General features: G+C 36.4%; 1 protein-coding gene across 3 annotated transcripts in view; it reads left to right on the forward strand.

The window, feature by feature from the left end:
• Kdm4c (lysine demethylase 4C) overlaps positions 1 to 16,978 on the forward strand; it is a 314,587-nt gene that overhangs the window by 183,514 nt on the left and 114,095 nt on the right. For all 3 annotated transcript variants that reach the window (XM_048347291.1, XM_048347179.1, XM_048347255.1), the window contains 2 exons: positions 1,349 to 1,562; positions 3,659 to 3,735. In XM_048347291.1, the coding sequence (XP_048203248.1) occupies positions 1,349 to 1,562; positions 3,659 to 3,735 (291 nt within the window). The remainder of the gene's footprint in view (positions 1 to 1,348; positions 1,563 to 3,658; positions 3,736 to 16,978) is intronic.

Raw genomic sequence — 16,978 nt, forward strand, 5'->3', positions numbered from 1 at the left:
CTCTTCAACTGAAGGCCAGCGCTCTACCACTTTGAGCCACAGTGCCATTTGCAGTTTTTTTTTTTTTCTCCCCTGGGGTTTCATTGGAGATAGTCTCACAGACTTTTCTGTCCTGGCTGGGTTTGAACTACAATCCTCAGATCTCAGCCTCCTGAGTAGCTAGGTTTACAGGTGTGAGCCACTGGCTCTTGGCTTAGGCCCTAATTTTTAAATGCCTTTTTTTTGCCTTCCCATGTGGAACATGCAAAAAACATAGCCAGGACTGAATTAGAACATCAGCTGTCCAGTTCACCACCATTAGCTCTTGATGCTTTTTCCATCGTTACTTCATGTACATTGATTGCATTGATAGCTTGGGGAAATAGATACATGTCAGTGAACTTTTTCCTTTTCTGGCTGGTCTTAAATCACTGTCCACCTGAATCTCAGCATTTCAAGGAGCTGGGATTACAGCCTCATTGAGCCACTTTGTCTGGCTTGCTTCTTGTTATGGAATGTAGCTCTGGTGAGTGACAGACATTATTTTTGCTTTAGTCACTAAATTTTATTGATTCTTATTTTGACATCCTAACTTGCCATTTCTATATGATCAAAAATTTTCTATTGAAAAGATAAAGTTTGGGAAATGGTTAATATAAAATCTCTGAAGAAAGTAATTTATTAGTTAGAATTTCAAGTAAATGCTAACCATTTTCTACATATTTTGGTGAGAGTGACAGTTTTGTTTGGCATATGATTCTTTCTTCCTTTTTTTGGGGGGGGGGGGTTGGCCAGTCCTAAGGACTCAGGGCCTGAGCACTGTACCTGGCTTCTTTTTTGTTCAAGGCTAGCACCCTACCACTTGAGCCACAGCACCCATTTCCAGCTTTTTCTGTGTATGTGGTGCTGAGGAATCGAACCCAAGGCTTCATGCATGCTGGGTAAGCACTCTACCACTAAGCCACATTCTCAGCCCATGTGATCCTTTCTTATTTGGTCACATGTACCAGTTCTTCCTCTTTCTATTTAAACCTTAATTGGAGGCAAATGGCTTTGAAGCCTCTCTCTCAATACTGTTGCCCAGATTCAACCTGGGGTCTTTGCAAATGTTTCTTCAAAGGTAACCAGGTAATACTTTTTCATTAAATGAAAGCAGGTCTGTGAGGAGCACATTCTCTAGTTCCTAAAGATTTGATTCTGCATGAAAGTCTGGAAAAGACTGATTAAAAAACTAGTAGTTGGGTTAAAGAGATGAACAGGAAGAACCAAAATAGACTCTATCAGTGACTAGAACAGTACCTTTCAGTGACTAGGATAAATGAGCACTTGCACATGTTTTCCACTCATTTGAAAATGTTGTGTTTTTCAGCCAGATAGCAGCAATGAAGAAAATGACTTGAGATGGGAGACAAAATTGAATGAAGTGGTTACTTTGGGAGGAAAGACTAAGCCCCTCATCCCAGAGATGTGTTTTATTTATAGTGAAGAAAACATAGAATATTCCCCCCCTAATGCCTTCCTTGAAGAGGATGGAACAAGTCTTCTAATTTCCTGTGCAAAGTGCTGTGTACGAGTTCATGCAAGTAAATACATCTATGATTTTTCAGTCACTGGCTTTTCTGTGCTTTTCTTATTCTTTATTTCTCACCTTTTTGGAACCTGTCAAATCTATTGCATTAAACTCTTGGCTGATTCTCACATTTCTTCTAGTGAAAGGATGACTAGATAATCTTCTCTTTCTCTCCAGTTTTCTGCAGTGCCAGTGGAGAACAGGTCTGGAGTTTCTGTTTGGAGTCCAGGTGCATCATAGGGCTCTTCTCACGTATTTGAATTTTGTTTACTTTAAGATAATGGTTTGCAAGAACTTAATTTGAAAATGTCTGATGATTAATAAGTATATTTCTTTGTACTTTTTTTAAAGAGAGAAATGAATAGTCCCTTGGTGACAGAGTGTTATTGTTTTACTGAGCTAAATGTTTTATTTTTCATCTGGTTTCCAAGGGGAACTGTCATTAAAATAGATCCCACCCCCCTCCGGAATTAAAAGGTTCAGTTACATATTTTAATCAGCCTGCTATTTTTACTTAGGGGCCTGAGTGGTAAATATATTTGTAAAATTTGGCTTAATAGGTAAATACTGCAGAACATTAGAAGGAATGTATTATATACTGCAGCCCTGTCTTAAATCATTTTATTTTTCCATATTTCAGTCATGAATACCAGCATTACTCTCTCCCCATTCCTTTTCTTTTTGTTTGTTTGTTTTTTTTTGGCTGTGGGGTGTGAACTCGGGGCCTGGGCAATGTCCCTGAGCTCTTTTGCTTATGGTTAGCCCTCTGCCACCTTGAACAATAGCATTACTTCCAGTTTTCTGATGATTAATTGGAGAGTCTTAAGGACTTGCCTTCCCAGCTGGTTTTGAACTCAGATCTCAGCTTCCTGAGTAGGTAGGATTGCAGGTGTGAGCCACCAGCACCTGTTTCCTTTTCTTCTTTTCTCTTATGATAGTCTCTTGCTATCAAAGTAGTTTGAATGATTTTTAATAGAATTATTAACATCTTTGTTTAGCACAGAGCAATAATAGTCTTGTATTAGAGTTGAAATATCCTCTCATAATTTATTAATTAGGTTCATTCCTTCTTAAGCATCATCTACTTGAAATATAACACTATGCTCTTTGTTGTATAGATATCAACTTGTAATATACATACGAGTTCAACCTAAATTACCAAAATGTGCACAATAGGCCAATCACACAAAAAGGAGGGATTTAATCTTGATTCCTGAATGCACTAGTTATATAGTTTGTTTAATTACATCTGTTTTGCTCAATTGTTAATTGAAATCTGTTGGCAGAAATTAGTAATTTAAATCATTCCAAAACTCTTTTCAGGAACTAAGGGTAGCAGGTCTTCTTTCCCTTCCTCCTCCTCCCTCTTCTTTTCTTCCTCTTGTTTCATTTCCTCTCATCTTCTGTTTTCCCTTTGGAGATAGGGTCTTAGATAGCTCAGGTTAGCTCAGATTTCAGTTCATCCTGTCTCAGCCTCCAAAGTACTGGGATTACACGCATATACTACTTGCTCCATTAATTTTTATTTTCAGAACTAGGATCAAACAGTAATATTTGTTGCTTAGTGCCATATAATTATCACATATGTTTATACCATCAGTCATATCTTTAGTTATTTTGATCCAGACATTGAGTTGAAAACATTCCTTCACACTGATCAGACTGTACAGCCTTTGCCCAATCACTCAAATTAAAGCTAATTTAGTTTAATTTTTTAAAGTATAATTTTAATTTGTTAAAAGTTTTATGTTAAATGTATTTACTGTGTTACCTTAACATTCCCCAAAATTGCTTTGAGTTGCATTTTATTTTGAAGTTTTTAATATATGAATGAAAGAAAAAAAATCTGACAATCTAGAAATTCTGTTATTCTACATTTAGCAATTATTCTTTAAGACTGACATTCATTTTACCTAGGACTAATATCTTATCAATTATGATGCATGAGAACTAGAAATATCTTTGAGACATTTGCTTGTTTTTTCTAAGCAGTGGGAGTCAAGAACAGTAGGGTAGACAGTTGATCTGGCTTTATGTGTGTTCATGTTGAGATATGTAATGCTTTAAAGATACAAGAAACCTAATTCATGGATCTGTGTTATTTTTTAGGTTGTTATGGTGTCCCTTCTCACGAGATCTGTGATGCATGGCTATGTGCTCGATGCAAAAGAAATGCGTGGACAGCAGTACGTAGTATTATGTAGAGTACTTTAATAATGCTTTGCCCCCCCTCCTCCACCTTCTACCGTGAATGCCTTGAAATCTAGGAAAGATAAGAATGCTTTCATGTTCTTGTCTGCAGTTCCACAGTTCACAGTTTATTTGTTTTTGCCAGTTCTGGGGCTTGAATTCAGGGCCTGGACTTTGTCCCTGAGCTATTCCTTGCCTGATGATACGGAACAGGTGTTTAGCTTGATACTATCACTTGTGAGAGTAGCCCTTCTTTTATTTTTTGAACAGTTACTAGTGATAAAGTATTAAAGTATCTTGCAATCAAAGTTAAAAATCTGAAGGACAACATAAGGAATGTGCCTTGCATGATGAAAATTTGTCACAACTTTTTATAGTGAGTATCAGTGTGGAAGTGGACATATGGTGACTATAAATTAAAGGAGCCTCAAAGGGGTGTTTTGAATGATTTCATTGCTGACATTCTCTTTGGAAAGTGAGGGAAGGAAAAGGAAAATATGTGCACTCTTTGTAGTTGAAATAATAGTTGGTGTTAGAGTTAATATGTCATATTTAAAAAGTCTCTTCATTCGTAGCCTTGGAATGATCAATTATGTTAGCAAATCTTAGTAAATATAGAGCTTCTTTAAAACAGGAAGCTTATAGGCAGGAATGGATAATGTATCCAGTCCTTAGTAGTATGATATTATTTCATTTTCAGCTATTGGTTTGGAGTACTTTTCTATTTGTTAAATCCTTTCTGCTTCTTATTATTTTATTTTAATTCTTTTTGTATACCTCATTGCATTTGATCTAAATTTCTATGGTTTGTCACTATATGCATCTATTCCTACAATTTAAAAAAATGTAAAGCTAATAATCTCATAAAATACAAAATTCACCCCCCCCCCTTTTTTTTAAAGTTTTCATCTTTTCCCCCCCTCTCTTTATTTTCTTTTTGTGTCTGTACATTGGAGAGTTTTCTGAGTCTAGGCATTTTTTTGAAACACCAGATACTATTTTGTGGCCACACTTGTAATTATGAAGGAGATATAGCTGAAAGTCTGGTATAGGCTGGTAACCTAAATTTTATAATTAAAATTAACAAGCATTAAGCCAAATCCTTAATGCCGTGTAGCATGTTAAAAGATAGTTGCTAATAAAACAAGTGTTTTTCCATGTATGATCTAATGAATTTATAGTATAGAATTCTGGAGATTAAGTAAATACAAGCAGGTCAAGGAAATCTGAAAGGAATTTGACTAAGATTCTCTGAAAATTAAAGGGTAACAGCAGCTGCTTCTAGGAGTTTTGGGTGATTCATCAGGGACCTTCAGAGGATGGGAGCTGATTTTGTTAGAGTACCAAAATGAAAGTGAAAACTATATCAAGACTAGTAACTTAACATGAGAGCAAGTCAGAAAGTCATATCATAATCAGATTTGTGGCATGGGTGAACCATAAGTTGCTAGTTTTCTGTACACAGTAGCATTGAGCTTGTGCTATTTTTTTCTCACCTTTAGTTTGAAAAATTCTAAATTAAGAATTAATTTGTGCTATGTCTTGCTACAGACAATAATTTATGTCAGGATAAGTGTATTTGCTCACATTTTATATTAAGAAAATCTAAATTGAAGGAAGATTTAAGTACGCATAATGAGAAAGCTTGACCAAAAGTATATATTTAAGTTCCACTCTAAAATTCTTTGATTATGGCTTCCTTTGTATTTCTATTTTGTATTTGTTTTCCTTAAGAAGTACATATCTTCAAGAAAGCTAAATTTAATTTATGTATTTTATAATATGGTTGGAGATGATAAACAACCACAAAGCATAGTAACAATATTTGATATTAGTAATTATTGGTTAAATGACAAATTTCATGCCACTATACATTATTTATCAGTGAAAATACACTGTATGATACTATGATGGTACATACATCTCATTATAAATTTGTTCAAACCTCTAGAAAATATAGCATCTGTAATAATCATAATGTAATCTATGGGTTCTAGGAATAAGTATCTGTCAGTGTTGTTCATTATTTATAACCAATGTTCCCCTATGGTGGAAAAATTTATACAGGGGAGGATATACATGAATGAATTAAGAGATATATAGGAAGTTTACATTAATCTCAATTTTTCTGTGAATATGAAATTGCTTTAAATATAAAATCTTAATAAAAAGCTGTTTAAGTACCTTAAGACATCTACTTGCTGTTTGGGGCTTCATTGTAATGTACACTATGCTTGAAACTTTTAATTTCTTTTTATCCCTTTACACTTTTTCATATTTTTATTAGCACATTTTAATTGTACAGAGTGAAGAATTCATTACATCGCTGTAATATCTATCTGATCATATTTATCCCTTCGATTTTTCTTACATATCTTCCTACCCCCACCCCATCTCCCTTTACATTCAACTCAGGAGAGTTTTAATGTGTTCATGTGATAGTACAGTGTATTGTAAAGCAGTTATCCATTATTTTTTGTGTGAGTTTTGCCATGCTATAGATTTTCTAATATAAGTTGGAAAAATACTTCATAGGTTAGAATTTTCATTCCTTATAAAGAAACGCATAAACTACATAATTGTATTCATCCATTACTTACTGAAAGGCATTTATGGTACTCCAAAGACTCATAAAATTGCATTGTACACATATAACAAACATAACATTCTTCTTCTTTTCCCCATAATGGTTTTAAGAAATCAAAACTCAAACAGGAAAGGTATTTTAGCATGGCTGTGCATATTTACCATGTTATTTATTTTCATTATCTATTTTAATTATTGAGTAGTGTTAAGTTTGAGCAAACTATACCTTGTTAATCATTTTGAATAAGCTTTTCAAAATGATTGTAGTTATGCAATACAATTGCCTCTTACAAAGTACAGCACTTAAAAACAAACATCTTGGTGACTGTTGATAGTTTTTATTGCTTGGTTATAACTAAGTGTCACACAGAGATTGAGTTATGATTGTCATTTATGCCTCCAGTCATATGTTTCTGAATGAAAGTGAAGTCCTTTCTCTGAATAAATTATCCTCACAGAATTAAATCCTCCAACTACCTGAAGAAATACACTGTATCAAAACCACCTTCATGGTGTCATTGGATCTTGGAGGGTAACAAATCTATGTCTTAGTGAAAAAACATTTATTAGATTTCTCATCTTTAGATGGGACCTCTGTCTTAACTCCCAGCTCTGAGTCTGAGTTAAATAGATCCAGATCTTGTATAATTTGTAACTCTTGACTTTTTTTTTTTGAATTATGATGCTCCAGTCCTTATAAGTCTCAGTGTATTACTGCACAGTAATCAATGAATGAAGCAATGTAGTCTTAATTTAGAGAAGCTTTGTTTGAGGTTGGGTTCTGTAGATTGAGCATAGTTCCTTCAGGTAAGGGTACATCTTATAAGAAGCAATACAGATGCCACTGAAATATGAAGTGCCTTCTTTTTATCTAAAGCAGGGATTCTTTTACAGTGAAGATTATGAGTTATGTTTCCTTTATTCCATCATAAAGCTTTTATTTTCCCTCTTCAGCTTCCTAAAGATAATGATGCCAGTAATTTATGTTACAGAGTAACAGTCATTTAGCTCTTTGAATCTTCTGATGAAGAAAAAGTCAGTTCATCATTTAACTTTGAACTTTTCAAAATCAGAATGACTAAAATAATTTAAATATAAACTAATATGAATTGTAAGGATTTGTTTTTCATAGTTTGCACAAAATTTATTACTAACAAAGACTAAAGGGTTGTACATTTATCTCAGAAATCTCCTTTTACAGATAATGAACCAAAGAATTTAAAATGTTTGCCTGGGAAAATAACCAGGGCTTAGAGTGGTACTCAGGCTTTCAGATTCCTAGGCTTTGAATTTGTTCTGCTTAGTCATTTGTTTTTAGAATGGGAAAAAGGCTATACAAATGACCTAACTCTAAAGTGCTTTTTTTAAAGGCTTTTGTACATTTGTGTATTTGTTTACAAACTTATAATGTGTTTGTTTGCTCATTATACAGACACTAGCATTATTAAGTGTTTGGTCAGGACATATGCCTTCCTCTTTTATATTCATTGTAGTTTCTGATCAGAATACCTTCTCCAGAACTGGATTATATCTTGAATCCAATTTTCCTACTGACAACAGTGTTGGCATTTTTCTTTTTCAAAGAGCTCTGAAGTGTCTTTGTAGATCAGAGACATTGATTTTTAGATCAGATTGGCTTATGGCCTTGAGAGGTCGTGATGGCATCACTGCTCCCTCAGATACATTCTGTGCTAGATTTTTTTATTCCATGGAATTCTGTCAGGACTAGGTGATGAGAGGCTGTCAGCCTGCAAGGCTGGCTTTGATCTACATACAAAGTAAAGCTAGTAGAAAAAGGAAGCCAGGCTCTTGTCAAAGACAGGGCCATCCGCAGTGGGCAGTGGCCATTTGTAGTCAGTGGTTGGGTTTGCTGCCTTGTTTTCCTCATATCGGTGTCTTTGTGAACCAGCGGCTTGGACTCTACTCTTCTGTGTGACATATGCATTTGCACTTCAAATTACCTCGTGCCTCCTCTGGAGGTAGCAGATTATTCCAAACAGTTACAGCCTAAACCTTGGCTGAAAAAGACCAGAGCAGAACTCATTGGTTTACTTTAACAACAACAACAAAAACACAGCACATTTGATAATATCAGTTATTGAGACAGCATAGTTATCTTTTTATTAAGAAACTGCTTATGGTCTATAAATGACACAAATAATTTTGTCTCTGTTCATTTTTTCTTCCTTTTGCTCAATATACATCCTGTCCTCTTTTGCAAGGGAGAATAGGAGAGAGAAATCTATATAGGTTATTGTAAGTGGAACTGTATTCATAAATAGCTCCTTGATTGAGAACAAATGCCTCATTAATCTTTAGTGCTTCAACCAGAGAGCACAAGGAAAGTCAGGAAGAGTAATGAGTGACATTATGGGGAGGCGAACACATTGCACCACATACCAGGCCGTGTGTGCCTGAGGTCACAGGCTGCAAGGCGTAGCTCCTATGCAATGAGAAAAGAGATCCCCAGGAAGGAAAGAAGGGAGAACTGTAGTGCAGGCATTTCTCATGTCTGCCAAAAGTTAATCCAGTGGAAGGCTGAAGAAATCATGTACTTTGCTGTTTATTTTCCATAGTCATGCTGTGAACAAGAGTAAACCAACTGAGTTTTCATTTGAAAACCAAATGTTGGACACTTTTAACAAAGTTAGATATATGTTCAAGTTGAAGTACTTCACTCAAGATGCTGGAATACTGCTATGTAAATTCAGTAAGCTCCATATAGATTTCCTCCAGCCTAGTTGTCAATAGGTGCTGCTTCTTGCTACTTAGAAAGCATAAATCTCTTGCTATATAACACATGCTCTGCAATCCTCAGATTGTTTTATATTAGTATAACCGATGCCATTAGTAAAGTAACTCTGTAGAAAAGTATTTTTAAAAAAACAGTATGATTTTCTATTTACCTGTTCTCTTTTAGAAAATTTACTTGGGGTTAGTATTGTAAATTATTCGGAATAACTCCACAATTTTATAACTTAGGAAATGCAGGTTACATATTACAAGGTTCTCGATTTCAATCCATTGGAACAAACACAAGACCACTTCATTTAAATATGGTTGTGGTTTAAGCCATTCATTGCTGGTTTTTCATGTAAATGTTCAAAGATAAGATTTTCAGAATGGTTTAGTATCTTAGCTTAACTGTATATCCTAAGGAATGACATTTATTCAATTAATGTCATTAATTATAAATCCATACCTTGCATATTTGTACTAATGATGTATTGATAGAATGGAGAAACCTATTTCATTCCAAAGTGGCAGTATAGTAGCTCCCAGATAATGTTCATGGATGTTTTTCATTTTGGCCAGCTTGTGATGGAGAGAATACCACATCCTTTCCAAGTGAAAAATTGTTTCATGTTTTTGTTCTTGGAACCTATTAGTGTGTTTGTGTTGCACAGAAAAGAGAATTGTGATGAATACCTTTATGGTTATTAATTTCTTGACATTGGGAGATTATTCTTGATTATCTGTGTACCCACCATAATCACCAGAGTCCTTGAAGTAGAAAGTGAAGGCAAATGAGCAGATCAGAGTGATGTTTGTGAGGGAGGAACTTAAACTGCTCATACTGGCTATGAAGTTAGAGCAGGGGTGTTAGGAGCAGAGGAGTGTGGAGTGTACCTGACTTGTAGCTACTAAGAAGGACCCAGCAACAGCAGATTGTCTGCATCAGCTTTCAGAAAGGTATGGACCCTTCTGACATCTTCAGTGTATACCCAGATGATACCCATTTTGGACACACAACCAACTGAGCTCGATAAATTGGTGTTTGCTCAAGTGGCTAACTTTGAGGTTATTTGTTAATGGAACAATAAGGAGCAAAATGGCATTCAACAGAAAACTTTTTTTTTTTTTTTTGCCAGTCCTGGGCCTTGAACTGAGGCCCTGAGCAATGGCCCTGGCTTCTTTTTGCTCAAGGCTAGCACTTGCCATTTGAGCCACAGCACCACTTCTGGTCGTTTTCTATATTTGTGGTGCTGAGCAATCGAATCCAGGGCTGTATACAAGGCTGCAAGCACTCTTGCCACTAGGCAATATTCCCAGCCCCAGAAAACCTTTTTAAAAATATTATTGTCGGGCTGGGGATATAGCCTAGTGGCAAGAGTGCCTGCCTCGGATACACGAGGCCCTAGGTTCTATTCCCCAGCACCACATATACAGAAAACGGCCAGAAGCGGCGCTGTGGCTCAAGTGGCAGAGTGCTAGCCTTGAGCGTGAAGAAGCCAGGGACAGTGCTCAGGCCCTGAGTGAGTCCAAGGCCCAGGACTGGCCAAAAAAAAAAAAAAAATTGTCAAGGTGATGTACAGAAGGGTTATACATACATAAGGTAGTGAGTATATTTCTTGTCATACTTGTTACACCCTCCATTTTAGGCATCTCCCGTTAGGATAGACTAGGCTCTGCCAATGGAACCTTTCCTTAGGTAACTGCAAGGCCTATATGCAAAACATGTATACACTAAAACATAGACAGTCTACTCGTTTACTTTGTCTTCCTCTCCCTGCTTTTAAAGTTCCCTGTGGAAGTATCATTTATTTATTTAGTAAAGGTGATGTACAAAGGGGTTACAGTTAGGAAATGAGTATATTTCTTTTTGAACCATGTTGCTCAGTAACAGAGACATCATAACAATGAGTACTTGTTGAATGAATATTTTCATTTTAAAATATTATTATTTTCCTTCCTTCCCTCCCTCCCTGTCCATACCTTCCTCTATTATTATTATTATTATTTTGATGCCTATCCTTAGGCTTGAACTTAGGGCCTGGGTGCTGTCCTTGAGATTTTTTGCTTAAAGCTGTGCTCTACCATTTGAACCACAGCTCTGGCTTTTTATGGCTAATTGGAGATGAATCTCAGATTTTCCTGTGCAGGCTGGCTTAGAACTCAGAATTCAGCCTCCTGATTAGCTAGGATTATAGGCATGAGCCACTGGCACTTGGCCTACTTTTTAAAAATTATTTTTAAGTAATTGTACAAAGGGGTTCTATGCATCAGTTGGATATTTTTATTATAATACAAATAGCCTTGCACAGTTAATTTTTTTGGAGAGCTCACTTGTTAGTATAAAATTCCTGGAGGTTGTGGAATTTCCATTCTTGGCTACTGTTGACCCATTTCCTAATTACTCAAAAGCAATCCAGGTCTGTTCTGAGTGGAGATCTTCTCCTCTCTTCTACCCTGATAATTAGATATACTTGCAGAGTGGTTCTTCTGGTTTTTTTTTTTTTTTTTTGGTTTTGTTTTGTTTTTTTGCCAGTCCTGGACCTTGGACTCAGGGCCTGAGCACCATCCCTGGCTTCTTCCCACTCAAGGCTACCACTCTGCCACCTGAGCCACAGCACCCCTTCTGGCCGTTTTCCATATATGTGGTGCTGGGGAATCGAACCGAGAGCGTCATGTGTAGGAGGCAAGCACTCTTGCAACTAGGCCATATTCCCAGCCCTGTGTGTTTTCTTGATCAGCATTCATTTTCCTTCAATGTGATTAATTACTCCTTGTTTTACTCACTCAGATGACCCTATTTTACAGTTTTCAATTTCTGTTATGTATGTATATGTCAGATAAATGAGGATATATGTGTGAGAGGGCATGCCAATCTCATAATTTTTCTGTTGTACTAAATATTGGCTTTAGTGGCATGTGTGGATATATTGGCTAGAATGAGAGATTCTTATGCAGTAGCTAGAGAATTCTTGTATTGACATTTGTTTAACTGATGCTTTATAGAAAAGCCATTGGGCTCTGAGTTCACTCTACAAATAATGAACAACTGTAGTAGTCTCATTCTAACCATGCCATGCTCGCCATTCTGGTTAATGTTGTGTCAGCATTTTGATTATAAACAGCCAGCCATCAAGAAATCATTTTATGTTATAAATTGAAATCCTACTGTAGTTCATCTTACTGATGATGATGATGATGATGATGATGATGATGATGTTGATGTGTGTGTGTGTGTTTGTATTTGATATCAAATTTTAAAACATTTGGCATTGTAAAATGGGGATTTTGGGGGCTGGGAATGTGGCTTAGTGGTAGAGTGCTTGCCTAGTATACATGAGGCCCTGGGTTTGATTCCTCAGCACCACATACGCAGAAAAAGCCAGAAGTGGCACTGTGGCTCAAGTGATAGAGTGCTAGTCTTGAGCAAAAAGAACTCAGGGACAGTGCTCAGGCCCTGAGTTCAAGCCCCAGGAGTGGCAAAAACAAACAAACAAACAAAAAATAAGCAAAAAAAAATGGGGATTTTGTCAATAATCTTAGGTGAGAGAATGAGACCTCAAGGAGAAAATGTTCAGAATATGATCAGGTTTATATTTTTCCATTCAGTTTAGCTGCCCTGAGGATAAAATATGTAACAAAAAAGACTTAAAAATGCTGTTCATGGAAGACAGCTGCCTTTATAGAATAATCACACTATTGGGGCATTTGGGTATATCTTTTTGTTTTGTTTTAGGGAATATTGGTTGACTACTAATGTCTAAGTCTTTATATTAGTCAGTAATTTTATTCTGGATATTCCAGGAACAATTGTGTTCATTAAATGTAAGATAAAACAAGTGCGACTATCATCACAGACTGTTTAATGTATTCATTTTGTTTGTAAGGCTAAAGCTTACAGACATGAGCCCTGGTGCTTCTTTGAATAACCCAGGACCTAAATAGTCAATTTATTTAACCTGTCTTGGTTTTCCTCTTCTTTTTCTGTTTGTAGTTCTTTAGTAACTTAGTATTTCTGGATTTCTCCATGTCTTTTTCATTACTGTTTTAAGTGGTACGCTTTCATCTATATGTTAATGTTATTAAAACATTCAGACATTACAAGCTGTGACTCAGGCCAATTCTAGCCACTTAGGAGTTTGAAGATGGGAGGATCATGAGCCATTTCTTTCCAGACAGAATAGTTCATGATACATCTGTGTGTTGTCCTAGACTATGTAGGAGATTAAGGTTGGGAGGATCATGGTTCTAGGACAACCTGTGCAGAAAAAGTCCTTCAGGCCCTATCTTCATGGAGAGAAGCTAGATGCAGTGGTATATGTATGTAATCCCAGCAAGGACCAGAAGCATCATGGGTTAGGTACATGTCTGTGCAAGAGGCATGACCCTATCTCAAAAATAATAATTAGCAGAAAGCAAGCTGAAAGCATGGCTCAAGTGTCGTATTCCCAGCCTAGAAAGCACCACCAACCCTGGAGTTCAAATCCCAGTACTTCCAAAAAAGAAATATTCAAGCATTACAGATAGATAAGATATAACAAGCTTTTGATGTTTGTGTTTCTCCACATAAGTAACTTCTTCAGAAAAAAAATACAATGTCATCTGTTTCCACAGATGTTAATATAATACTAACATATCATCAGAGGAGAATTATGGTCACATTTTAATACAGTTATTTACTTATTACTTACTTATTTTCCCTTTATTGTCAAAGTGAAGTACAGAGGGGTTACAGTTTCATATGTAAGTCAGTGAGTACATTTCTTGTTCAACTTGTTACCTCCTCCCTCATTTTACATACATTTAAATGTTTGACTAATAATGCCACATTTTTCTCTAAAACTCATGTGCCCCCAAATTAAGTATAGTCTGATTTTTCAAATCTGAAGTTAATTCAGATGTTTGAACTCAGTATCTTATTTTCTCTCTCAGCTTTCTTACTCATGGCTGGTGCTCTACCACTTGAGCTACTTCTCCGGTCCTTCATTTTCCTTGTTAGTTGATATAGAGTCTTGTGGACTTTACTGCCCAGACTGGCTTGGAACATCAATCCTCCCATCTCAGCTTCCTGTGTAGCTAGGATTATAGGTATGAGCCACGGATGCCTATTATTTCTTTTTTCTTTATCTTTTTTAGCATGTGCTAGTTATCCATGGGAGTTTCATGGTGACACGTGTACAATGTATTTGGAGCAACCTCACCTCCTATTCATTCTTCCTGATCCCAGTCCCCTTCTTAAAACTATTGCTACAGGTTTTATTATCATTGTTCAGTTTTCATACACGTAAATAAACCCTGGACCATATTCATCCTCGTTCTTCTTCTCAACCCTTCCAGTTCTCATTATTTCTGTCTTCATTCATTCATTCATTCGTTTGTTTGTTTCACCAGTGCGGTCCCTGAGCTTTTTTTGTTCAAGGTACTTTTTTGCTTTACCTCTTGAGCCACAGCTACACAAGCCTTCTGGTGATTAATTGGGAAGAATCTCAGGGAATTTCTGCTAGGCTGGCTTGAAGTGGTGATCCTCCGGATCTTAGCCTCCTGAATATCTAGAATTACAGATGTGAGTCACTGGCACCCGAACCATTTCCTCTGTGTGTGCGTGCGTGCGTGTGTGTGTGTGTGTGTGTGTGTGCGTGTGTGTGTGCAGATTTGAGCCACTGGCACTTGAACCATTTCCTGTGTGTGTGTGTGCACGCACGTGTGTGCGTGCGCACTGGTTCTGAGGCTTTGAACTCAGGACCTGCGTGCTGGCCCTGAGCTTTTTTTGCTCAAGGATAATAGTCTACCACTTGAACGACAGACAGCTCCACTTCTGGATTCTTTTGGTTGTTAATTGGAGATAAGATTCTCACAGGACTTTCCTGCCCAAGCTATCTTCCAACTCTAATCCTCAGATCTCAGACTACTAAGTAGCTATGATTATAGGCATGAGCCAGTGGTACCCAACCTATTTCCTTTGTTTTTGAAAGTAACTTTTTATGCTTTTACTGAGAATGAGAAGTATTTAATAGAAAAAAAATAGGAAACAAAGGGTTGGAGGCATGACTCAGTTGGTAGAAGGCTAGCCAATGAGTGAAAGCAGCCATAGTACCAAGTTCGAGTACTGGTCTCAGACCTAGGGCAAAAAAGAAAAGAAAAGAGACATTTTTGAATATTTGTTTAATCTTTCAAAGACTTAAAATATTTTATGTCAAAAGTTTCTGATACTTCACTTAGTGTGATTTTTTTCCCCCAAGTCTTTCCATTTCCTTATGAATGGGGCAATGTCATTCTTTCTGATATATTCAGTATTTGGGGTACTAAGATCAGTTACAGTAATAGCAGGGGTAAAACCACAGGAAGGGAATACGAGAGAAAAAAAGGTACGGTTTCACATGGCATGTTGAAAATAAGTATAACAATGATACCGCTTATTTCCATAACTTGGAGTTTATTTCACTTAGCATTATCTTATGTGCTCATATGGGCATTGCTATTGAGTTCATTTGATCTTCTGCTATGTCTATCCTACATATGTACTACTTATTCCCTATGAGGGAATCCATAGAGTTCATGTTTCTTTGGGTCTGGCTCACTTCACTTAGTATGATTTTTTTCCAAATTCTTTCATTTCCTTACAAATGGGGCAATGTCATTCTTTCTGATGGAGCCATAGTATTCCACTGTGTATATGTACCACATTTTCCTGATCCACTCGTCTATTGAGGAGCATCTGGGTTGGTTCCATATTTTGGCATTGACAAACTGTGCTGCAATAAACATAGTTGTACTGACTTTGGTGTGGTCTTGTTTGTAATCTTTTGGGTAGATGCCCAAAAGTGGATCTGGTGGGTCGTAGAGGAGCTCTATTTGTAGCCTTCTGAGGAACTCATACTAAGTGAAGTAAGCCAGACCCAAAGAAACATGGACTCTATGGTTTCCCTCATAGGGAATAATTAGTACATGTTTAGGTTAGTCATAGCAGAAGATCACAATAGCCCAATAGCTATACCCACCCATATGAACACATAAGGTGATGCTAAGTAAAATGAACTCCATGTTATGGAAACTAATGGTATATCATTGATATAATTATTTCCAACATGCCATGTGAAACTGTACCCCCCCTTTTTTTCTCTTGTATTCCCTTCCCGTGGTTTTAACCGTCCCCTGTATCTGACCTTAGTACCTGGATATTGTGTATACATATATTGGAACTAGGGAAGGGAAAGGGAATACCAAAATCGAGAGACAAAGGATAAAAAGACAAACCATTCCAAAAGCAATACTTACAAAACCATTTGGTGTAAGCCCACTGTATAACTCATAGGGGGAGATGGGGGAAGAAAACAAGGGAGGAAGTAACAAGTTGGATAAGAAATGTACTTACTGCCTTACATACAAAACAGTAACCCCTCTGTACTTCACTTTGACAATAAAGAAGGGAAAAAAGATGTAATAAAAAATAAAAACGCTTCTGATATATATGTAGGAAATATTTTCTTTTTACGTTATATGCTTTAGAATTCAGTATGTCTTTTAAATAAGTAGAGCACCTGCCTAGTATATGTGAGGCTTTGGTTCTGTCTCCAATACTAACATAAAAGAAATTATATTCTATATATTTACTTTTCATAGTTTTACCATTCTGTTTCATTTTGAGTTTAGGATTGTAATTCAGTTTGAATTTATTTTTATATCTCATTAACATACATAGACAATTCATTTAGTTGGGTACAGACTTTAAAAATACCTGTTGTATATTTTGCAGGTATAGTTTTGAGTTTATTTAATCAGTTCTTTTTCCTTTCTAATTTTCTCTTCAGTTAAGAAAGAGGCTCTTCCTATTAAACATATCCTCTAAAATTTAAATTCCACTGTGCTTTTTTCCCTTCTGTTTTTGGATTTTGTATTTGATTGTTTAAAAAAAAAAACCAA

The sequence above is a fragment of the Perognathus longimembris genome, chromosome 1, assembly GCF_023159225.1.
Source record: "Perognathus longimembris pacificus isolate PPM17 chromosome 1, ASM2315922v1, whole genome shotgun sequence".
NCBI lineage: Eukaryota > Metazoa > Chordata > Mammalia > Rodentia > Heteromyidae > Perognathus > Perognathus longimembris.